General features: G+C 35.5%; 1 protein-coding gene across 2 annotated transcripts; it reads left to right on the top strand.

The window, feature by feature from the left end:
* The first annotated feature begins 107 nt into the window (after window positions 1-107).
* LOC138701214 (sn-1-specific diacylglycerol lipase ABHD11-like) lies at window positions 108-21,666 on the top strand. 2 transcript variants are annotated; one of them, XM_069827881.1, is made up of 6 exons: window positions 108-386; window positions 500-656; window positions 758-931; window positions 5,324-5,497; window positions 5,590-5,774; window positions 12,593-20,050. In XM_069827881.1, exons 1-6 carry the CDS (start codon window positions 238-240, stop codon window positions 12,759-12,761), a joined length of 1,008 nt encoding a protein of 335 aa, XP_069683982.1. In that variant the 5' UTR covers window positions 108-237; the 3' UTR covers window positions 12,762-20,050. The 2 variants fall into 2 exon arrangements, with proteins under 2 accessions (XP_069683982.1, XP_069683983.1); XM_069827882.1 differs by lacking the exon at window positions 12,593-20,050 and adding an exon at window positions 21,382-21,666 and having other exon boundaries at window positions 110-386.
* The last annotated feature ends 4,328 nt before the right edge of the window (window positions 21,667-25,994 follow it).

Below are 25,994 nucleotides of genomic sequence, written 5' to 3'. Positions count from 1 at the left end.
GTACCATGGTTGCCAACGTGTCGTTTTCGTAAGTAGGTGATAGTGAACAGAGAGTTTACTGGGTACAAACGTTTACCACTTTAAACGATATCTTGTAATGTTGGTATTTCGAATTATCACAACTTCCGCCGAAATTCATTTTGGCAGACGATAAAAATGATGTTGAGTATTGCAAAATTCTAGTTTCGTAATTTATATATACATTTCTTCTCAAATTACCAAGTAGGTGTATCAATAATGATTAAAAAAGTAGTATTCTCAAATATAGCCGTAAAATTCGTGGGCGTTAAAACGAGTCCCCAAGTAACTCGTTTGATGGGCTCTAATGAGCAGTCAGCAAAGTCTCCAGGTCCAGGATCAGGAGACTCCATAAAAATCGGAGACAGGTACCATTATCAAACATTTAATAGCATAGTTACAAAAATGTTAGCATTAACTGCTAACGTATGTTTAATAAGATTGCTAGTTTTGGACCTGATTAAAAATATTTTCATCACAGTATCCAACCTGTGAAGATGGCATATACTTCTTATGAATCAACAAAACCTTCATTCACATCCGCAGACTGGCCTGTTATTATAATGCATGGATTGCTTGGCTCTAAGGCAAACTGGAATGCCATGTCAAAGATGTTGCACAGTAAAACAGATAGAAAGGTATGACTTCAGTATATTTTGTATTATTGTTGAAACTCAGGTTATTATGAAAATTAGACTGACGACTTAAATTATTATAGAGTCTGCTTTGAATGTTCCAGATATTTGCTGTGGACGCCCGGAACCATGGAGACAGTCCGCATACTCCTGAATTGACATATTATCACCTAGTAGAGGATCTAAGAGCATTAATGAATGATCTAGCTATTAAACGAGCCACGTTTATTGGCCATAGTATGGGTGGGCGTGCTGTAATGCTTATGGGTCTGCGATATGTGAGTTACACATTAAAATAATTGCCGTATCTATATCATGTTAAATATCATGCCGTACAGCATATGTTTCCGTTTTACTATGCAATTATTATTCTTTTAACATGCCAAAGAATTCCTTCCGTATCATTTGTGTATATTACATACTTACTGGCTATTAAGGAACCCGGAAGTTCATTGCCACCCTCACATAAGCCCGCCATCGGTCCCTATCCTGAGCAAGATTAATCCAGTCTCTATCATCATGTCCCACCTCCCTCAAATCCATTTTAATATTATCTTCCCATCTACGTCTCGGCCTCCCCAAAGATCTTTTTCCCTCCGGCCTCCCAACTGACACTCTATATGCATTTCTGGATTCGTCCATACGTGCCACGTGCCATTTCAAACGTCTGGATTTAATGTTCCTAATTATGTTAGGTGAAGAATATTGTCGTTGCACTTCCAAAATTCGCTATGTGCATTTAAGCAGATTTTTCAGGAGAAAGATAAAAGCTTTATCAGTTTTAATTCCCTTGATTTTCGAAGTTGCGTTCGGTATAATTTCAATGACTATATGAAAAATGATGAAATTGTATTGAAAGTAGCTTCGAAATCAAAGGAATTAAAAGTGATAGTTTTTTTCTTTTTCCTGGACAATCTGTTTAAATTCATAGCAGATTTTGAAAGTACAGCGATCATATGTGAACAATTAAATAGTGTGAATTATTGCCTGAAACATGATCAGAATATAGTACCTACTTATGATAGGTACAGGGTTGCCAGACATTCTGGATTTCCCAGGATTGGTCTGGATTTTAATGGTGTGTCCTGTGTCCTGGTTGAGTTATATTTCTTACAAAATCTAAAAAAAATTGGAAAAGTACAATTTTTTGTTCATTTGTATAAAATTATTTTAAAAATTCCTTATTCATTTTTTCAAGACCTTGTCTAGCCTATGTTCAACATCTCCTAGCACCTCCTATTGGGTTGTATTAAGATAAAAATGATAATGCTATAATATGTATTAGGTATTAACTTTATTCTTTACTCCCTTTGGAAGTTGATCTGTTCAATAAGATTTAAACACTGTACCATGCATTTTTTCTGTATAGATCAAGCTGTAATATGACATTTTTCCAGACTTTATTAATAATTCGAAAGAAATTTCATAATCTAGGAAAAATGTAACAAACTTAAAAAGTTTAGGCCCTATATAATTAGTTGAAATAATAAAACGAATAAAATCAGTTGTATTGAAAATTGAATTAATTCAAATGTGTAGTCACGTCAAGGTACGCAGTATCATCACCTGTTCTGGATTCCTGATAAGAACCTGGCAACCCTGAATAGGTATGTTAGAAACTCTAAAGACAAAGTTTAAAGAATACATTTCACGACTTTGAAAATACGACAGACGATTTTGAGCTATTTGTAAATCCTCTTACCATGGACAAGTGGAAATAGCATATTTTCAGGCTGACACATTTGAAAAAATAATGTAATCATTTATCATGTTTAGATTTAGTACTTTCAAAAGCAAAATATCCATCTCTTAGCTCATTTGCTGCCAACATAGCTAATAATTATGTTTGGCTTATCATATATTTGTGAACAATTCTTTTAAAAATTTAAAAATTGTAAGATTTAATACAAAAATTCCACTTACCAGACGAAAACTTACTTGTTTTGTTCGTGATATGGTAAAAATTTAGGTAAAATGAAAGAATATTATTTTTTTTTAACGAAAATGCTTATATTATGTAAATTATGAATAGTTTAACAAAACCTGAAGAATGTGACTTCTTTATACATTACCACTGAAAGATATATGCATCTTCTTTCTCATCATGTTCCTTGCATTTAGCAGGTTGCATTCAGTGATATCACAATTCTTGTCATAATGACAACCATTTTCCGACCTCTGTTTTAAATGAAGGGTTAAAGTTTTTTTTTTTTATCGCAATTTCAACTTCAGAAAATGTGGGTTAGGGTATAAACGGCTCAGCAGTTTTTGTATTTGAATATTGTCCTGATCATTTCCATTTGGACTGTGTACATTTAGTAGTTGCCCAAAATAGTTCTTCCATCTATTCAGGACGAAATGAGAGTTGCAAGTCACCATTGTCATCCTTGATTGCGTTTATCCTTGCCTGATATCCTTTCTTAAATTCCTTTATGTAAATTTCTAATGTTTTTATTCTTACTATTTGTTTCTACTTCATTCAATTTTTCCTTCAAGTAATCTCTCTTTTTGTTTCTAGCTGTACGATTTGCTTCCCATCTTTCATTGAAATAATTAGGTATCTCTATTCGCCTGGACTGGATCCTGTAAGAATTTCAGTTTTGCCTGTTTCCTTTTTTCTACTACCATGCAACAATCTTCATCAAACCACAGTGTCATTTTCTTAGTTTCATAATAACCTATGCTCTCCTCAGCTGTAATTTTGATATTATCTGTGATATTTTCCCACATGCTATTAATATCTAATTTCGTTTCAACTTCGTCGGAACTTCCTAGAGTGGCAAACCTTTTTCAAATTTTGACCTAATAATGTTGCTTAGTTTCCTCATCTTATAATTTCGTATTATTTAATCTCCGAATATTAACTTGTTAATCTATTCACTTGGCTACTGATAGTCTTTCTCTTAATTCTCCAATTACGAAATTATGGTCAGAATCACAGTCTGCCTCTGAAGGATCAAATGTCTCTTATACTAGTATGTCTTCGTTTATCTATCAAAATGTGATCTATTTGGTTGTTTTTCAATCCATCTGGAGAAGTCGAGATTCCAAGGAACTTTTTCTTTATATCATGCAGATTATTATAGTTTTACAATACTGGGTGTTCATTTCAAAGTGTGTCATTACGTCACTGTTGTGAGTCAGCGATTTGAAGCGAGTTTCAGCTTTTATGTCAGAGAAGTTGCCTATTATTCAAGACGTTCAATAACTTGAACGTCGTAGCAACAGATGGCGGTCTGTAAAGTCTGTGTGCTACCATAACCTCTTTCGAACTGTTTGCGTGGGCAAGTCGTACGCAAAGTATTTGTTATCATTGGTTGCGTACTGCAACATTCCACAACACAAATCAAATGTCCTGTGTCCATGTTGACCGTCCAAGTTAATGTCAACAAATACGTAAGTAATCGTCTTAAGTCTCTCGCCATATCCCGACAGTAAGAAAAAAACTCACCTCAGTACGTGTTTCCAAACAGTTCACATTCCTGCCACTACCGGCGTTACCGTATGTATCGGTACATACTCTTCAGAATGAATGCCGTACTTGCTAGGCAACTTCCCTGGCACATAGGTAATACGCCTTTGCGGAGGTGTAGGAAGATTGAATTCTCTAGGCTCATCAGCTAGCCACATGACGGCATACGGCGAGCCATGACACACTTTGAACTGAACACGCAGTATAAAAAACAATGAGAAATTAAGTAATAAAATAAAATTATGAAATGTCAGACATTTACAGGTTCTTATAATGAGAGCCTTCCCACTTTGTAGGTGCTATCATGCATTCACTGATATTATTCTAGTTTAGAGAACTTCGATATTGATATCAAAGGCTTACATGCTTTCAGAAGTCATTGGTGAATGAAACATAGGTGTACACAAATGTTTAATCTTTTTCTTGATGAAGGGTAATTTAGAAAGAGTGATTAAAAAAGGTGCTAGTGATTTCATAAGGTATATTTAAATTAAGTAAATAAATTAATCTATATAATACAAAGGATCTTAACTGTAATTTGCGTCTGATATACCTACAGTATCGGAACCAATTTTGATTGCTGTAGCCTATATAGAATGGTTTATATATTATTTTAATGTACCGAAGTACATATGATATTTCCATGCAGATATTCTGCGTCATCATACAATGAAAGAGTAATGGAACAGAGAAAAATTCTCTCCGGCACCGGGATTTGAACCCGGGTTTACAGCTCTACATGCTGATGCTTTATCCACTAAGCCACACCGTGATTTAAGACGGCGCTTTTTCCGTCGGATCCCGGCCAATTAGTCACTCATAGGGAGTGCACTTCAGCACATATGTGGACTTCAGTCCTACGTTCGTAGACATCTATGACGTAGTGCAGAGGGCGGCCACTACAGGGAACCCAAGAGTTGGAACTTAAACTGAGACGATTCTGTCCGACACCGGGATGGGTATCTGGTGTGGCTTAGTGGATAAAGCATCAGCACGTAGAGCTGAAAACCTGGGTTCAAATCCCGGTGCCGGAGAGAATTTTTCTCTGTTCCATTACTCTTTCATCCTATATAGAATGGCCCACTATAGTGTAGTAGGTTGATGATAGTATATATTAGCAGTTTTACTTTCACTCTTCTATTGAATAATCTCCCATAATTCAAGTATTAAACTATTTGTATAATGTTTTCTTTTTCAGCCAGAATTGGTAGAGAAATTAATTGTTGTTGACATTTCTCCTATCACTGCCAGTGCCAGCCTGTCCACAATGCCGAAATATTTTGAAGCAATGAAATCAGTGAAGCTAAGTGAAAATATCTCATTATCAAAGGCCCGTAAAATGGCAGATGAGCAGCTGGCCAAGTATGTGTCGGTACGTGTTTTAATATTTCTACATTATGAATTTAACGTAGTAGAGATTTACACTTAGGCTTATGATGTGTATTAATCTTGTTTTGAAATTAGGATGCAGGAACACGGCAGTTCTTTTTGACAAACTTGGTGGAAGCTGAAGGAGGCCAATACAAATGGAGGATTAATCTGGACTCAATTACTCGTAATTTTAATAATATTGCAACTTTTCCACCGGTAGGAACTTCTTGCCCTGTGCCAACGCTCTTCGTTTCAGGTGCCAATTCTGATTATGTTAGGTTAGTATCTGAAGATTCATAATTAAATATATTGTCTGTTGTGTAGGATGGAAAATGGTTGCATGCTTATTCTGAAAGTAAGGAAAGAATATGTCTACTTAATTTCTTGTTTTTTCCATTTTACTGGTAAGTTATTCAGATTTTATCATCAGGGAGAGAATTTATAGAACCATAAGCTACTTTTCACTTGACAGTGTTATTTAGTTTCAGAACATGACTTTTGAGTTGTTATAAAACATGAATATAAGGAAAATAAAGGAAGGAAATGGAAGAGAAGAACAGGGAAACAAAGCTATATAAAAAAACGTTTTTTTTTTTTTAAATTTATTGTTGCTTAATTTTGATGGAATAATTATGCATGTATTAGTAATTTTAACGAACTTATTAATTCATTTGAATTATATATAAATGTAATGTTAATATCCATTTTTGATTATTGATTATGTTGCATTCCCTGGATATTATTTAATTCATCCAGTTTACAACAGTATATTAAGTAGCTAGGTTGATAAATTTTAATCGAAATTAGAAAAAACTGCCTGTGTGATCTGATAGCATGCTGGCTTCCAGATCTGGAGGTCCCGGATTTGATTCTCGGGCTCTGCTCTCGAGGAAATTTGTATGAATGTGAGTGTGATTGTTGGGTTATTGATTATCCAGTTTTCAATTAAAATTCAATGTATCAGGACTGTCCCTGGACAGAAACCTGAACACATGTTTCAACATCACATTGCTGACAAGTAACGCCATCAATGAGCACAACCAGAAAGTACCAAGAGATGCTAGAGAAGTGCCAAGAAATAACAAAAATTAATAGAACATGTAAATTTCGCGCAGATGAAAAAGGACGAGTCAGTTCATGTGGCATAATGACAAGTTATCTAATGACTGAAAGCCCATTTTTTCCGAATATTGATCTTAATTTATGATTAGGGCTAGGATTTTGATGAAATTGCATCTTTTTTCTAGTGAGCCAGAAACATTGCTGCTTTAGTATTTATATGTTATGTGATAAACTGAGTGTTTTAAAACATATTTGTTAGAGCATTTTTTTTTTGCATTTTTTGCCTCTTACAACTCATAAGAGCATCCTTTGTTTTATTCGGACATTTTTTAGGCATTTTCATTTAATTTTGGCCATAAATCCCCATTATTAATATAAAATAATATTTATTTCCTTTGATATTTTGTCCATTAATACCCATTATTTTTTTACTTTGTTATTTAACGACGCTGTATCAACTACGAGGTTATTTAGCGTCGATGGAATTGGTGATAGTGATATGATAATTGGCGAGATGAGGCCGAGGATTCGCCATAGATTATCTGGCATTTGTCTCACAGTTGGGAAAAACCTCGGAAAAAACCCAACCAGATAATCAGCCCAGGCGGGAATCGAACCCGCGACCGAGCGCAACTCCAGATTGGCAGGCAAGCGCCTTAACAGACCAAGCTACGCCAGTGGCTAATACCCATTATTTTGTATAATATTTTAATCGTTTTTCTACACAGATATTGCCATTTTAATATAGTACACTCTAACCACCCCTTCAATATAGACTCCTTTATATCTGCTAATTCCGGATAAGAGTGGCCTTGTGGTGGGTTACATGGAAACTACAACAGGTAAAATAATTAATTAAAGTGTACCACTTAGAAAAAATTACGTAAAATTAAATAAACTTAAATGTTGGTACTAGAATTTAATTTAATTACTAGTCTAAATATTAAGTAGTACAAAACCTCTTTTCCTGCTAAGCCAATTATGTATGAACAATTTTTAGGGCATTTTTAAGGGCATTTTTGAAAGATTTTTAAGTCATAAATGCATTATTTTTAGGACATTTTTTTCATGATTTATAGGTCATCAAAATCCTAGCCCTATTTATGATTATGTATGTATCTAATGTCTACCCACTTCACTTTACGTGATTCGGGTTCCGCATGTTGTGGATAGATGGCAGGACTGTAACCCATTTTTCTAGTTGCACACCACTTCGGCGGGCGACACTGTACATGACGTGAATCTGTGGAGAATTATGTCGTGTACTAGGGTGAGTGTATATGTAAGTTTTCGTGTTAGTGTAGTGTAGGGAATGGGTGAGAATGATGATGAAGAAGATGAGGAAAGGGGAAGGGAAAACCTGGTACTGGCACATAGCCTACTTCTGTTGAATAGCACCAGGGGGTCCACCAGGCTTAATGTCCCCCATCCGACAGACAAATCACTATCAACAGTGACATATGCCTTCTCTTTTAATCTATGATTATTGTGATAACAATTAAGATTGAACTTTCGATATGTTTTATGTGAGTGAGAGCTAAAGACCACATAAGAATTCATCATAGGTACTTGTACAGTGGATTCCGCTTAATAAGACCATGTTGGGACCATAAGTTTTGGTCCAATAAAGCTGCATATTGGGACCAAGCTTAGAGGGACAAATACAGTACATGTCACTATATGTATCTAATTCCGGTTAAGAGGACCAACCGCATTATTGGACCAAAATGCATGGTCCCAATGAGGTCCTATTAAGGGAATCCACTGTATTCACTTTATTGTTTAGGTCATGAATGAGCATACAGAACTATAAAAGTTAATGGTGTTTGTCTCTAAACGTGAAACATTTGGACCTAATTATGAACATTTAGAAGTGGAAGCAATCTTTAATCTTCTTGTCTACCTTATTTTCACTTTATTGTTATTCTCTGACTAGACTAAACGTCATTTCGGAAGGCGGTTAGCTTCTATATGCGCCGTAGCATTTCTGGTATGTGACGTCACAAGCTTGTACAGTAGAACCAATCAGAATGAGTCTATAACAAGCACTTCCTGAGTTCGTTTGTTCACGTGCGAGTGTTTCAATACATTGAATAAGTAAAACTAACATTTACTATGTGTATGTAAGGTAAATAAATGGAAGAAGAGACTGTAAAAACACAAGTATTACACAAGCAGGCGCGGAAAATAGTGTTTAAGGTGTATAATTATTATAAAAACGTTAACGAGCAGAACGCTGCCGGCCATCTTGATGCTGGCAGCAACGTTGCCAACGTGCAAGAAACGACTGCAGAAGCATGTGGTGTGGGATTGAGAACCATGCAAAGAATATTGTTAGTAAAGGAAAGAGGGTTTGTTTGGTGTCATTCTTACAGTAATCAACGGCTAAGGTCATTATTGTCTTTTGAGAATTTAAATTCTCCCCTGCGCTATTTGTAGTGCACGTGCGTGAAGTACGATGTGGCAATGTTGTACGCTGCGTTGCTCTCTCTATCTGTCTCTCTCGACGCAAACGCTAGCAGACAACCCGCCTTCCGAATTGCCGTGGACTCTAGTACAGTCCTGAAATTATTTGTGAACTCCAAGAAGCTACACACATCAACTAAAGTTTTGCATCACCCTGATATTTCGTGTCGCTGTGTGGCTATTGTGATTGTTTCTGTGCAGATCAGAAAGCTGCCCCATAAGTTGTTTGTAAACATACCCACAACTATATGTAGCCCTACTTGCAGATAGATCGCCACACTCTAATGGGTTGCAGCATTTCAGTTGAAGTTGGAGCACCAGCAAGGAAGCATTAGTGTGTTGTTTGGAATGGTGTAGTGAACTTCCAGTATGCCACGAAGGACACTGTCGACCCTCGATCGAATCCGCATAATCAGATTACGTGAAGAAGGTTTGTCAACCAGGGAAGTTGCTCGACATGTACACTGGAGTCAAAGCGATGTGGTGCAGACATGTAATCTGTTCCAACTGACAGGTAGTATTGAGGACTTCACCCATACAGGCGGTTCATGTTCGACAGCTGCAGGTGATGATCGATATCTACGACTTTTGGCTTGGAGGAACCGCAGAGTGAGTGCTCCAATACTGAATTTGGAGTTCGTGAGGGCTACAGGATGTCATGTGTCCCATCAAACTGTTAGGAGAAGGTTGCATGATGCGAATCTGCATTCCCGATGACCATGGCAAGTTCCACCTAGTACATCCTCTGCGGTGGCTGAATGTTCAGACCTTCAGCTTGTCATGCAGGTGGCCCAGGTTCGAGTCCCTATCAGGTCTGGGATTTTTCATTGAAAAATCCATAGTGACACTTGTGGCAGACAAGGTCGCAGTTGGGGGTTTTTCTCGGGGTTCTCTCGTTTTTCCCCATATTAGGTATTTACATCATTCTGTCACCATTTTTCCATTTCATTATCATTCTGTCATATTCCCTGATCACCGGCTGGGGACGCACGGAGGGTGCTGGCCTAGGAATGAGTGGGGTTGCCTGCTCGAAACCTGGGTACACAGAGAACCTTAGTGAGGTGAGTCGGTATGAGTTTGGGAATGCGCCACTAGAGGGTTAGTACAATAGACCTTAAGAGGTAGCAGTTTCATAATAAAATTTCAATTAATAATCCAATAATAAATATAAATGTAATCCATCTCCACCAAAACATAATCGAAATTTCATATTCAAATCAACCACCTAAAAATCTAACTAATAATATCAAAGTCTTTAGGTAAAAAGGTAAACAAATTAATAAAGGATTGGCCTAGGGTGCTGTTTACTGACAAATATCAGATCTGTGTACGGACCCCTGACGATTGCAGACAGCATGTTTGGAGGCAACCCAGTAATATTGCACACCTCTAACAGTGTCCCAAGTGTGCAAGTGTGTACACCTCTCGTGGTTGTTGAGGGCACACTAAATGCTCTACAGTACAGGAACAACATTCTGCAACCAATTGTGAAACCATATTGCCAGCAGTTTGGAGAGGATTTAATTTCAATGGACGATAACGTGCGTGTCCATTGTGCAGTTCCCGTAAACACCTTCCTTTATCATGCTGGGATTACCCGACTGGAGTGGCCTGCCTGTTACCCAGACATGAACCTGATTGAACATGTCTGGGATTGATTGAAATGAGCTGTTTCTGGATGTTGAGACCAGCGAATAGGGATTATAAAGAATGGACACTGAGCAAAATTTCCTGTCTTTTGTTTCTCTGTGCACCAGCATTTAGTTCCACTTTCAAGCACTAGAGGTTAGTGTAATCGAGCATACGCTAAGATAATAATTGAGAATATAGTTGAGACACAGGATCCAAACATCGCCTACCTTATTGCATAATCCAGTAACGCTTTGCTTCAAATAAATTAAGGTTAACGGCTTTTCCTTATTTCTCAGTGACAAACTAGTTGTAATAATAATATTTTATATTTCAGATATAAATTATATTATAATATAATATAGGTATATGGTTTTACTTCTCGTAAGGATTTTGTTTTTCCATTTTCAGCGCTATCAAATCATTACATATTTTAATTGTTGTTGGGGTCAACATCTCAACTCTCATTATGAAGGAACTCTAGAGTCTAGACATTACAGTTAATGATGGATTTATTATTTTATGGAGCCAATTTATTTTATTTGAGTACATAATGTACCTAGATGTATTAATTATATGTGTTATATTTCCGCTGTGTCGACTGCCAGCTGGTGTGATGTCAGCGCCAACTCTATGGAGAAAGCAGAATCTCACGCTTTAGCTGGCTTGAAGGTCATTGAAATCAGTCCGGCTACATCAAAGGTACCGACGCGAAGTGTCCATTCTTTATAATCCCTATTCGCTGTTGAGACCATCTACATATTCTGCATGACTTTCGTAGAATCGCCAGTGAAGAATGGGACAGCTTAGACCAAGGCTGGCTTGATGATCTTGTGGATGGTATGCCATGACGGATTGCAGCCTGCATCCTGGCAATAAAACATGCCACTTCATATTAATGTGATGTTCAAAACTTCCCATGAGAAACATGATGTTTTGTCACTTCGTATAACGTGTAGCAGGAGTAAAGTTCAAAACTTCCCATGAGAAACAGATGATGTTTTCTCACTTCGTATTAACGTGTAGCAGGAGTAAAGTTCAAAACTTCCCATGAGAAACAGATGATGTTTTCTCACTTCGTATTAACGTGTAGCAGGAGTAAAGTTCAAAACTTCCCATGAGAAACAGATGATGTTTTCTCACTTCGTATTAACGTGTAGCAGGAGTAAAGTTCAAAACTTCCCATGAGAAACAGATGATGTTTTCTCACTTCGTATTAACGTGTAGCAGGAGTAAAGTTCAAAACTTCCCATGAGAAACAGATGATGTTTTCTCACTTCGTATTAACATGTAGCAGGAGTGATATTCAAAACTTCCCATGAGAAACAGATGAAGTTTTCTCACTTCGTATTAACGTGTAGCAGGAGTGATGTTCAGAACTTCCCATGAGAAACAGATGATGTTTTCTCACTTCGTATTAACGTGTAGCAGGAGTAAAGTTCAAAACTTCCCATGAGAAACAGATGATGTTTTCTCACTTCGTATTAACGTGTAGCAGGAGTAAAGTTCAAAACTTCCCATGAGAAACAGATGATGTTTTCTCACTTCGTATTAACGTGTAGCAGGAGTGATGTTCAAAACTTCCCATGAGAAACATGAAGTTTTCTCACTTTGTATTAACGTGTAGCAGGAGTGATGTTCAAAATTATCCATGAGAAACTGATGATGTTTTCTTGTACAGTTTTTTTTTTTTAGCTGGAATTATTACATATACGTATGTACCCTCATGCCTCAGGGCCAGATGTTGCCCGTGTCATGAACTACATAATGCATGAGTGATGCAAAACTTTTGTTGATGTGTGTATTTAGCATACATTTGTTTTTTGTTGTTAAAAATTGCCATGCTCTCTTCTTGGCAGTTTACTTGAATTTAAAATATCTCTAACCTAATGCATTGTTTTAAAAATACTTTTATACTTTTCTTTTTCCTGTCATTCAGGCCTAAAGACGAAGAGGAAATTAAAAGAATGTTTACTGAGGCAGAATTTCTATATCTTCCTGACTGTGGTCACAATATACATTTGGAGAAACCTGCAGAATTTTCGGAATCAGTTGGCAACTATATAAATATAAAAACAATGAGAAGTAGAAGAAAAGCTTTCATATAAACATTACCTCTTGTAATAATAATCTTTCGATATTAAATCTAAGTTCGTACATTACAATACATTATATTACTTGAGTTTTTTCTTTAAATTAATTTTTTTTTACTTTCTTTGTTGCTATATTCTCTCGGACTGCAATTACTTTACATGTATTTAACAAGCATTCCATTAATACTTGAAGTGTAATTGCTTTGCAAGTGATTGTGTAGCTTGAAGATAATGAATTATAATTGAATTGAAGAAAATACAGTAAAACAAACCCCTTTTTAGCGAATCTCTGGGGGACGAATTATTGTTTCGTTAAATGTGGATTTTTCTTAAAAGCGTATTTTCACTTCATACGAGGTGCGTCCATAAAGTAACTTTCCCACTCGTCCCACAGCTATGCCCTGTGCATTCAAAAATTTTATTACTGACTGCACTTCACGCAGCAGGAGCACTCAGAAAATTCCGCTAGCGCATGCGCCATGCCAGGACATTACTCTATCACGTACACGCAGTCGCTTTGCGCAACATATGGTTTGCTAGCTGTGGGACGAGTGGGAAAGTTACTTTATAGACGCGCCTCGTGTAATCAAGGAAAAATTGAGAGTAGAAATTAATACTCTTAGGCCACATGTTCGTAATACCCATTAAATTTACATTAACAATAAACTGTCACAAACACACACTTTTATATTTTGGTGAACTCACAGTAACAAATTTTAAGTACTTTAATTAAATTTGTAATACACGTATGCACACACACAATAACATTTCTACAAGCTTACTTTCAATTGATGTATTAATGCATATTATCTATTGAAATGTACTGCTATTAGTGCCACATATGATGACCTTACATTGTGCAGATATCAATCACAAACATTTGAAATAGGTTCGGAATTTCGTTAAAACAGAGTGTGTGTTCGCAGATCCATTCAGATGTACCTATTCCTTAAAGGCGAGATTTTCCTGAAAGCAGTGTTCCTTAAAAGAGGAATTAATTACATTGTTTTTATGGTAGTTCTGCCGAATTAAAAAAAAAAACGGTGGTGTTAAATCGAGGTTTCACTGTATAAATATCCTTATAAGATTAGAGATTGTTTGTCTTTGGTAGTCCATTGCTTTCCATTAAATCGAAGATTCGTGGCTTTGAACTGGGCCAAGGGTTTTGAAATGGGCCGAGAACAATGGGTTTTTAAGGGTGATAAAAATTCTTATCATACTAACAATAGGGGAAACTCAGGTAATTCCGCAGTAGTGCATATATGATTTTACTGCTGCTTTACAATTGCATCCCCTAACTGCCCATTGTACCCTGCACCTCTGTCGCCAATATAGTGAAACATTGAAAGTGGGCTGTTTTTTGTGTTTTGTTACACAGCTGTGAAGAAAGTGAGCATTATTACATATAAATTGTTCCTTTTATGTTACTTTCATAATGTATTTCATAATTATTTACTACTGCGGAGCCTACACCTATGGAGTAACGGTCAGTGCGTCTGGCCACAAAACCAGGTGGCCCTGGTTCGAATCCCTGTCAGGGCAAGTTACCTGGTTGAGGTTTTTCCCGGGGTTTTTCCTCAACCCAATACGAGCAAATGCTGGGTAACTTTCGGTGTTGGACCCCAGACTCATTTCACCAGTATTATCACCATTTCATTCGGACGCTAAATAACCTACATGTTGATAAAGCATCGTAAAATAACCCAATAAAATAAAATAAAAACTACTGCGGAATTAGCCAAGTCCTATTGCAGAATTACCCGAGTTGTTCTTTTTCAACTGTAATGTATGTACAACTAAATATATTTGCATTTTAATAGATCTCTTTATTTCATTTGGTAATGAAAGGTTTCGTCCATGTCTACATACCTTGATAATACTTTTCAATAAACATTTTGATAAAAATATGATAGATTTACTTCTTAATATTGCGGAATTAGCCGAGTCTCCCCTATTGTCCAATAAATTCGACAGAAACAACTTAGATTGTATGGCCATGTAGAGAAAATGGAGGACAATCATATAGACTAGTTAAGCAAGTTACTTAGATTGGTATCTATTGATTATGTGGAAGACCCTTATCTTCTTGGATGAGTGGTATAGAAAAAGCCATGGTTGAACGAGATCTGCAACTAGGAAATTGGAATAATCGCAAGAAATAATAAATGGAAAATGGAGGGCATAGAAGAAAGACACTAAAACCAGATAACTACTACAGTGAAATCTCAGTATAATATACATGACAAAATAATGTTATTTATATTTTATTTTGAAAAGTATGCATACAAAATCATAAATATTATATTAAAACAACATATGAGGCGTTCAGAAGTCAACATGATTAACTCCTTTTCCAAAGATTTTGAGATATTCAAGGTTAAAGTTGAATACACATAATTGATTCTGTGTTGTAGTCAAGAAAAATTTTGCATTCTGTGGGCTTTTTACTGAACTGTGGAATTAATCACATTGACCACTGAAAATATGGTCAATTTAATACATTGCAAACTTAGAAACTCTAAAATAACCAAAAGTGGAGTTAATCATGCTGACTTCTGAATGCCTCATATATATCTCACATCACTCAATTTTAAAATCATAACACAAAAAAATTACATACCAGTAAGTAAAATAAAAGTTACTGTTTACAACAAATATATACATAGTACACAATATAATTAACTAGATTTGAAAGAATCCTTATTTTTAATTTTTTTTTGTTTTTCTCAATAATTTATCCTTTACAAATTATTCATCAGTGACTTGAAAATTGATAATTATTGCTAAAAACAACATAGGACAAATATTGTATGCATGCAAGATGCTATACTTGATGTACAATACTAAGTTCAGCAAACATGTTCTGAAAAAAATCAGGTACACATATTACATAAAATCTGCAGCAAACAATAGATCATATATGATGCAAACGTTAAAAAATCGCTATCAATTTTAAAAAATTGTATTACATAATGAAATGATCACAAGCAATAAGATAACGTAAAAGTGAAATACATACTAGGTTCAAAAAGTTCCCGGAATTTGCTAGCATCATAGAAACAACGTACCTTAAACACTATTCTACAGCATTCCCTTCAAAATAGTTGCCTTCCGCAACACACTTTTGCCAACGCGTGTAGAGTTCCTGGAAGCAGGCCTGGAAGCCATTTTGTGAAACCCGTCTTAGTGCTCTCGTCGCGTTTGCGATAACCTCTTCAGCATTGAATCTCCGTCCTTTCAGATGACTTTTCAGACGGGGAAACAGAAAGTAATCAGGTGGTGAGAGATCAGGAGAGTATGGTGGGTGATCCAAAGCAGTTATGTTGTGCCTGGCAAGAGAATTCTTTACAATAATTGCGCGATGAGCAGGTGCATTGTCATGCATAAGGAACCAGTTGTTTTCTACCCACTTTTCTGGACGTTTCCTTCTCACTGCGTCCCAGAGGCGACGGAGGGTTTCTACGTACAATTCTTTCGTTACAGTACGACCTTCTGGAATGAACTCATGGTGCATGAGACCCTGAGAGTCGAAGAAAACTTCCAACATAACTTTGCTTTAAGTGTGCTTAAATGCGACAGGCTCATGTCAGTAGATTTACAGGCATGTGAAAGAACTCCTGCGGGACAAAATTCCGGCACATCCGGCGATGCTGATATAACCTCTGCAGTTGCGAGCGTCGTTAAATAAAACATAACATTTAAAATAACTTTGCCTTTGGAAGTGTCCCTAGGAAATTTTTGCTTCCGAGGAGATGTTTTCGATTTCCACTCAGATGACTGTCGTTTAGGGACTGGGTCGTACAAGTAGCACCAGTTTCATTTTGTTTAAGAAATCACCATCTTCATCAGCCATACTGATCATGTCCCCAGCAAAACACAGAACTTGATGTTTGTACTTTGCTCTGTGGACATAATTACAAAATGCGACGAACAAACAAAACACTATGATAAACAATTGCCTACAACTCAAAACCAATAATTGCCATTATCAGCAAACTTTAAGGAAATGACATCATGAATGTTACCAACAAAACAAATGTATAATATCCCTTGTTATATATTAATACGAAAAATGGTAGTAAAATTCCGGGAACTTTTTGAACCTAGTAGTATATTTACATTATAATGTGTGAGATTTTATTGGTGGTTTAAAATATGCATGCAAAACAGAAAAGTGTGCTAAACTGAAGTAGCTATATTGAGACAATACTATACTACTAGGTACTAAAAATGTTAGCATAGCTTCCTTTGAAAGAGAAGTAAACCTTGTACTTCTGTATTGTAGAAATTTTAACTAGAATTAGATACCCTGTTGTTATATAAATTATTTTAACCTAAGTAGTATTAGTTATTTACGACACCCTGATAGAGGACTGCAGACAAAAATTTGCTGGTCATATCTCACTCACGTTAAAATTTGAAAGTAGTTTAGTGAACCCATATCAGTGACCTAATGCACATGCACTTGTTCCACCCTCCACCCCTCAACAACACCAACCAAATCGTGGAAAAGTGAAGACATCTTGATTGATCTACATAGAATTGTTTATCTTCTGCTATTGATGCAGTGATAATATGTACTTTTCATCCTTTCAGGAACTTGGATATTGTGTTTGGCATTAATTTCTATTCATAAAGATTGAGTATAGACATCATTACAGAGCCAAAACCTTCCTAATCTTATAATGTAATTACTGTGTAGACTCACTTTCACTGTCGTGATATTTATTATTTTATAGATTTGTAAAAATTATTCAAAGCATTTCTTTTTGCTTCACCTAAATAGCCCTACAGTGATATATAATTTAATGACGTATTTAGAAAATGACGAAACTTAATGTGTCAGACAATATACATGGTGTTTCACAATTATGAAGACAATGAAGCAAGGTAAAATGTCCTAATAAACATAGCTCCAGAAACCAACCATTTCCGAGATATTTCATCACTTTGACCACTAACCGAACACAGCTGGTACAACTGCTTATTTCATACTTGACCGACTTAATAGTTATGCGTACCTCCATTTTTCCAACAATAACTACGCGACCTTTGGATGATGTGCCCCTTTGGCTGCTGTGATATGTGCATGACAGAGCACTGGGTCACTTTCATTTGAACATTCGAGCGTTCTTACGCACAAGCTTCCATAACACGTGTATCGGCCATGGCTTACCAACACCATGGCCTCCCAGGTCCCCCGACTTCAGTCCTGGATTTTTTTTAATGAGGATATCTGAAATGTTTTGTGTACTCTAGCCCTGTTGATAATGCTAACGAACTAAAGGAATCCATTGTCAAAGGTTGTCAATGCATTAGAGATACATTAGCAATATATTCAAACATGTATGATTGTCGATGAGGAAATGTGCTGATGCGTGCCTTATCATGAACAATGTCCATATTGAGCACATGTTATAGACCTAATGTTCTCTTTCTCCAATGCATATCAGATGTTATGTTACTGCAGAGAACCTGTACTGATGAGACATAATAAAACTCCATACACTGCAGAAATGGCTGAGTTCTGAATCAGTGTTTATTAGAACTTTTTACCTTGTTTCATTTTTTCTCTACTCACTCGTGAAGTTTGTATCTATAATTATGAAACATCCTGTATATTATAAAGTATTTAAAATTCTGTAATAGGCTCAATTTCCAAAGATTTGGACCTAGTTTGTAATTGTTACCCATTTATATTGATACATTTGATATAACACAATGTTCTTAATATATTCAAGTTGGTGTCTCTACTCATAAGTCAAAACGGTATTTACATAGGGTCGTACTGAAAATCATGAGCAACACATTGCTATAATTTCAATTTCAACAATGTAACAAAAACGATTATATGATCATAACCTACAGACTTTACACTATGTATTGACATTGTGGCTAATGAGAAAGCCAAGCTATGGCACGACGTCACGTTCTTAGTCATAACATGGCCAACATTTAACAACTTTATATATAAATTCACATTTAACATGAGTTTAATATAACAATTCCTTTGTTTTTTAGAAATTAAAACATGTATTTATATTAGACGATTGTCAATATAGCCATGACTGGACCATGATAATCACGTGATTCCAATTCGTGCCGAAGCCTGTCTTTCTCGTTAGCCACGATTGACATATTGTGATGTCATTAACTTCTGTCTTGTGACCACAGGCAATGTTTGCAAAATGGTCGACAACAATGGTTCGTTTCGACAGCGTGCTGTCATTAAATCCCTTATTAAAGAAGAAGAATCTGCTGCTGAAATTCACCTCAGACTTCAGCTTGCATATGAAGATGTGTGCATGGGCGCCAGCAGTGTTAGGAAATGGGTGAAACATTTCGATGATGCGAACACGAGCATCCAAGATGAGTCTTGTAGTGGTTGCCCTCGAACTGCCTTCACTGAATGCAATAAGGAAAGAGCTGAGTTCTGGAATGCATTTTGGTTGAATTTCTTGAACCTGGGGAAACCATAAATGCTGTCCACTATATTCAGACAGTTTTGAAGCTCCGTCGTGCATTGCACGAGAAACGTCCTGAAAAGAAGATCATCCTGCAACATAACGCATGGCCTCACTCTGATTGTGTCACTGTGGAGAAAATCAGAACATTTGGGTGGGAAACTTTTCTGCAATCTCCCTACAGTCCCGACTTGGCACTTTCGGTTCTGTAAAGGAGCAACTACGAGGCCAGTGCTACGAGACACTGGAGGACATCCAGAAAGCAGCGCGTCAGTGTCTTTGGGAAGATTAAACGGACTTCTACAGCATGGGAATTTTGAAACTTACAGAACAGTGGAAAAAATGTGTGCAAAGAAATGGAGACTATGTTGAAAAGTGACAGAAAAGTCTGTAGATTAAGATGATGTTCCTGGTTTGTCTAAAAAATACAAATTAAGATTTATAACAATGGGTTGCTCATGACTTTCAGTATGACCCTCATATATTATTTTCATATTTTAATAGTAGAATATTTTATATTTACCAAGATCTACAGGTAAGAATCTTTATATTAAAATGTCAGTATGTAATAATGTAGTTGTTTTTGAAAGTTAATCACACCCTCATTAAGACGAAGACAGAAGAGTTGATATTTTTGTTTTTAGTACAATGTAAAATATAATACATTAATCTCAGGTTTTGCAGATCATTTCATATATTGATTCTCTATCAAAATAGAGTAAATTATGATATGTTTACGTATATAACTACTTTGTTTTCACAATGCATTATGATTTGCTGCATGCATTTAGTTGTACACGTTGTAAACTAATTTCAGAAAGAATAAATGTTTATGAATTATTTTTGGAAGAAAACTACACAATTTAACGTGAGACTTTTGTCATAGATGCAGAAGCAACCAACATTTCGTATCTTTTCAGTATCCTGTCTCTTGATTCTTCCCTAAGAGGAGTGGAGAATGCTCTTGGTAAAGATGCAATAGATTAGATATCCTTGTTCTGCCTTCACTTCTAATAATAACCATTATGAAATGTTGATATCTTTTGGTCTCACATTGTGCAAAATCTAAAAAATATCACACGCTGTTGAACACTGTGAAAGTCTCTACTCGTACTGTAGAAAATTTCATGAACAAAATTTCTCTTCAACATTGTCATGAACTGTCACATGTCAGCTCTTGGGCTCTTGTGTTACCCGTTAACCCATCATATGAGATCTAGCTCTGAATTCTTGGTAAGTTCCAGAACCTTCACTGCTTAGTCAGAGGGTTCCAAAGAGTTGGAGTCTCCTCCTGTCTTAAGACCCCACATCCAAGCAGTATGTGCTTTGCAGTTTTTATGTGCTGTTTTCACAGTCTATAGCCTTGAAAGAGCCCCACAGTTTGTAGATGTTTCCTGAAATGACCGTATTCAGTAATTAACTCAACTGTTGTCTTCATTATTCTTTTGTTCAGATGCAGGTGAGACTTTGTGAGAGAATGGTTAGGGCCTTTAACATGAGCTTTACCTAAAGATTGGAAGGATAGCTTGCCCATCTTTCCTGATATTCTCTCTAGTCTTTAGTTGTACTGCGGTTTTTGCATTTAATTTACTAATGTCGCAGGTTGGTTTAGGTCCAATTTAGGACCTTTGTACTACAGCTATACTTCAAAACTGATATTCACCAGCCTTGGTTTAAATTAAATTAATTCCTAATGAGAAATTTAGAGCCAAGCAGATGGTCTGCATTTTCGAAACCTTACTTTAAGAGGTGAGGTGGAAAGAAATGTCATGTATAAATTCCTAGCCAATATAATTTCTGTAGCAGTTGTGTACAAAAAGCGCGATAGATCATTTTCTGTGTATAGCCTACCTTTCTTATTGTGCAGAAAAATTTAGTTGCCTCATTGAATATGATACAGAAGTGTCATTGCTGAGATATATTGCTGTATATTTGCATATTTTTATAACTGAGCTTAGAGTTGATACGAGCTTTGCTGTTAGATTCGACAAATACTATTGCCTATACAATGTAAATATAATAGCCTGACATAAACATTAAAATTAACATTGCTTTTAATTGTATTCTTGCATAAAAATATATCTGTAATTCTGCATATAATAGAAATGTTTTTATAGTTTGTATAATGTTAAATTATCATCTATTAAATTTTGACACTGTATATTTTTCAGATCAGAAGATCATCAAGAAATAAGAAGATTTTTCCCAGCAGCAAAGTTCGAAAGTATTTCTGATGCAGGTCACTGGGTCCATGCTGATAAACCCAACGAACTATTAGCAATAATGAAAGATTTTATACAACATATTGAGAAAATTGAAGCAGCTAATTGATGTTTTGGTGGTCTTTACCGTGACATGTCTAGTCCATAGAAGGAAATTGGTGTATTTCTTGTAGTGATATCAAAAATGTTTTCAGATGAACTTTTTTATATTAAAGTGAATTTACAATGTGTTACTATATTTCGTATTATTCATATTGGATCTTATTGTTAATATTTCTCTGTTGAGCATTATTTCCATTACGAAACCTGGTTCCTATATGATTTTTAAACATTGAGACCTAATATTTATAAAATGAAAATGGTACGTGTATAGATAACAAATTCCTGAATACCTTTTAATCAGTGCTGTTATGGTAATTTTTTTCTTGGCCATACACCCCACCCCTTATTTCTTCCCTTGAAATATATTTTACTCTCCTCTCTCCATCTCTCCGACTCATTTAATGATTTTTTTAATATTAAAGAACAATTAAAGAAATTGTTTTGCTTTACATTCTAATTGTACAACCAGTTTGATTTAAAAAATATACCATGTAGCCCCCAACGTAGATGCGCGCTTGTCTCGAATCTTGGAGTGTGTATTTCCAGTGCTGCAGAGGTGGACAGTTTTAGTTTATGAACATCAAAATACATTAGGGACAGCAAGAGATGATCGAAGATCTATACAAAGCATACATAACTGGCAGCTGTTTGTGGTTTTTTTTGGGGGGGGGGGGGCCTCTTCAGCCTTTGTTTGTAAATATGGTTTGTATAAAACTGATAATAAACGAGTTAAACATCTATACTAATAATAAATCTGTAGCCGAAATTTTTCTGGTAATTTTCGATTTTTCAAAAATAATTGGTCCTAACATATATAATTAACCACCCTGAAACCGAAAATCGCATTTTTGAAATTTTTGTTTGTATGTCTGTCTGTATGTATGTTTGTTACCCTTTCACGCGATAATGGCTGAACCAATTTATATGAAAATTGGAATATAAAGTAAGTTCGTTGTAACTTAGATTTTAGGCTATATGGCATTCAAAATACTTTATTTAAAAGGGGGGTTATAAGGGGGCCTGAATTAAATAAATCGAAATATCTCGCTTATTATTGATTTTTGTGAAAAATGTTACATAACAAAAGTTTCTTTAAAAATGATTTTCAATAAGTTTTATTCTTTACAAAATTTTGGTAGGACTGATATTTAATGAGATAAATGAGTTTTAAAATTAAAATAACGCCATCTAAGACGGTGCAATGAAATAACAAATGACTTCGTCTATAAGGGGCCTTGGACAGCAACAATTGAAAGCTATTAAACTTAGCCTACAGACAATGTTTCTGTGTTAGTATGAAGTAATATCGGAAGCTAAATTAACCGATTTGTATAATTATTATTTCACCATTGGAAAGTGTAGTTTCTCTAGATGGACATACTGCTATAATGTTATTACAGTAACTTCTTAGTAAATCGAGGACAGGTAAGATTAAAATAGCTTCCTATGCACAGAAAATTTGATAGGCTTTTTTGTGCATTCGTTTTCTGTATTTCTTAAAATAATATTTATGTACACACTCATTTTAATCTCAGACAATTAACAAACAACGAGAGTGTATTGATTTAGTATGCAGTAATAGTACATTAGCTTAGCAATCCATTGTTTTATAATTCAAATTTTAACTATGCTCAATCAAATCGTGTTAAAATACATAAAATAGACTATATATACAATAAATGCAATGCAAAAAAAATTGGATAATGAGTTAAGCAGATTACTTTGCGCTGTTGTAAAAGTTGTTGCTTCTGAGATTCAAGAGCCCCCACAACAAATTAAAAACTTCCTTATCGGAGTACATCTGTTATCAACACACTTTTTATATAATATAATATAATATAATATATACTAATAATAAATATGTAGCCGAAAATTTTCTGGTAATTTTCGCTTTTCCAAAAATTATTGGTGTTAACATGTATAATTATTCATCCTGAGACCGAAAATCGCTTTTTTGACATTTTTGTTTGTATGTCTGTCTGTCTGGATGTTTGTTGCCTTTTCACGCGATAATGGCTGAACGGATTTCGATGAAAATTGAAATATAAATTAAGTTCGCTGTAATTTAGATTTTAGGCTATATGGCATTCAAAATACTTCATTTAACGGGACCTGAATTAAATCGAAATATCTCGCTTATTATTGCTTTTTTGTGAAAAATTTTACATAACAAAAGTTTCTTTAAAAATGATTTCCGATAAGTTTTATTCTATGCAAAATTTGGTAGGTCTGACAGACTTTTAAAATAACAATACAGTATGTTTTCACCGCCGCCTCAGATTGGAGCGTTGTTGTTCCTGCAGTAATTCCCATGTGCAAAATATAAAATTTTTGAGTAGGAAGAAAAAACACATTTATTCATTCCATGGCAATGGTACATAGGAGATCGTGAATTCTTACATTTTCGAAAGAAAGAAATATAATTACATATCACTGTTTATGCTGTATCACTATTTAAGTTATTTGAAGGTTTCAGAACCATAGTGGGCCAAGCGCCATTTACTGAAGACGTAGAAAACGGGTTAAAATTAAGTTATTACCATAATTCAATGGAACCATATAGCAAGTAATATAAAGTTTACACATTAAAACTAAATGATATGTCAATCTTCATTAAACTATTGCCTGTAATAACAAATAAGAAACATGTTAAAGGAATTGTCATTGCACCAAATGAGTGCTCTCTGGACCAAAATGATCGCAATTTAATTATTTAAATACAATTTCAATTAAGTAACATATTAAACGATTTATCCTTCTAACAAACACGAATGTTCCCTGGATCAAACGTCCTATTTTAATTATGTAATTACTTTATATTTATTTCTAACAGGTGCAGCGGAGCGCACGGGTACGGCTAGTATTATAATAAAAGTGAAACGGATAAATAATTGAAGCACTGCCTGCTGGATCACATCCTATGGATGCTTACACTGCCTGCCCAATCAGCGCTTATGCCGAGAGTAGCCGTTAGCCTAGATCATAATATATGTAACAGATAACTCATCACTATGTTAAAATCGTCAGCACTTTGAAGAGAACAATCACTAGGATCGCCACCCATCCGTCGTAAATGAACACGAGATGGCAGTACAGTTGCTAAGTAATGCAATTCAAATGGGAATTATGACGTGACTCCTTATGTAACAACTAGATGGCAGTGTAGTAAACCTGACAAAAGTTGTTAACCTCAAAACCTATAAGGCCGACCTATCTGAGTATATATGATCTAGGCCATTAGGTAGCAGGTAGTGACTTTGCATATACCTGAGAGGATACTATATAATAACATGGATAAATATATGCTGATAATGTTATATAATAGAGATGGGCGCTGCCTGCCACCTAGCGGCAAAATAACTGTGATTGAGGAGGCAGTTTACGCAGCTCTAGGATGCGGTTCAGCAGGCAGTGAGTCAACATGATTAACTCCTTTTCCAAACATTTTGAGATATTCAAGTTTAAAGTTCAATACACATAATTAAGTCTGTGATGTAGTCAAGAAGAATACTGTATTCTGTGGACTTTTTACTGAACTATGGATTTAATCACATTGACCACTGAAAGTATGGTCAATTTAACACATTGCCAACTTAGAAACTCTGAAATAACCAAATGTGTGTATCTAATGCTCTGGATTTAACAATGAAGTCATCATCCTTCTTGCTTCCCAATATTTTGATGGAAGGTCCACAAATGTCCTAAGAGTTTCACATTTAGCCAGGTGTTCCATCTCCATGTCCTCTTTTCTGGTGCACAGTAAGCATTTTGGTGAATTCAGTACTCCAATACGATGGAGGATACATTTTGATGAGCTAATTTTAACCATTTTCTTGAAGGACACCATGTTTTTAAGAGTTGGTGGTTGTACTGTCCTTTCTCAACCCCCTATATGAAAGGAGGACCACACCTGTCTTTGGTCAGTGGGTACTTCAGACCTAGCCGGGAGGGCTTACTTGAGTCCACCGACCGTTCCTATCTCTATGCCATGACAATAACCAAATGTGGAGTTAATCATGTTGACTTCTGAATGCCTCATTTGATAGTCGTTCCAAACAGGGTTTAATAATCGGCCTCCCAATCAATTCTAAAATAATATTTATATTTAATTCAATTTTTTCTTTAATAGAAACTCTAGTTAGGTAGACTATCATTGAAAAATTTATTGGAAATGCAACAAATTATTTAGGCTACAACACAAATTACATTTTATAAAGAATATAAATGATGATTAATTATGCAAATCGATGATTTCAATGCCTAATGACTTGCAAGAAGTGCCAGTTTTTTTTCCCCCCCAATGAGGCCAACTTATATGAGCCCAAGTCCACCCAATAATTTGTCGCGTTATTATCATTATTGTAATACCTATCTATTTATTTTGTTTTCATAGTTTACACAACAACAATAAGGGTAAACTACTTACAAAAAGCAATAAGGTAACAATTTAAAAATTATAA

Source organism: Periplaneta americana, chromosome 6 (assembly GCF_040183065.1).
Source record: "Periplaneta americana isolate PAMFEO1 chromosome 6, P.americana_PAMFEO1_priV1, whole genome shotgun sequence".
Lineage (NCBI taxonomy): Eukaryota > Metazoa > Arthropoda > Insecta > Blattodea > Blattidae > Periplaneta > Periplaneta americana.
The sequence above is the reverse complement of the archived record's forward strand: the minus strand, read 5'-3'. Positions and strand labels throughout refer to the sequence as shown.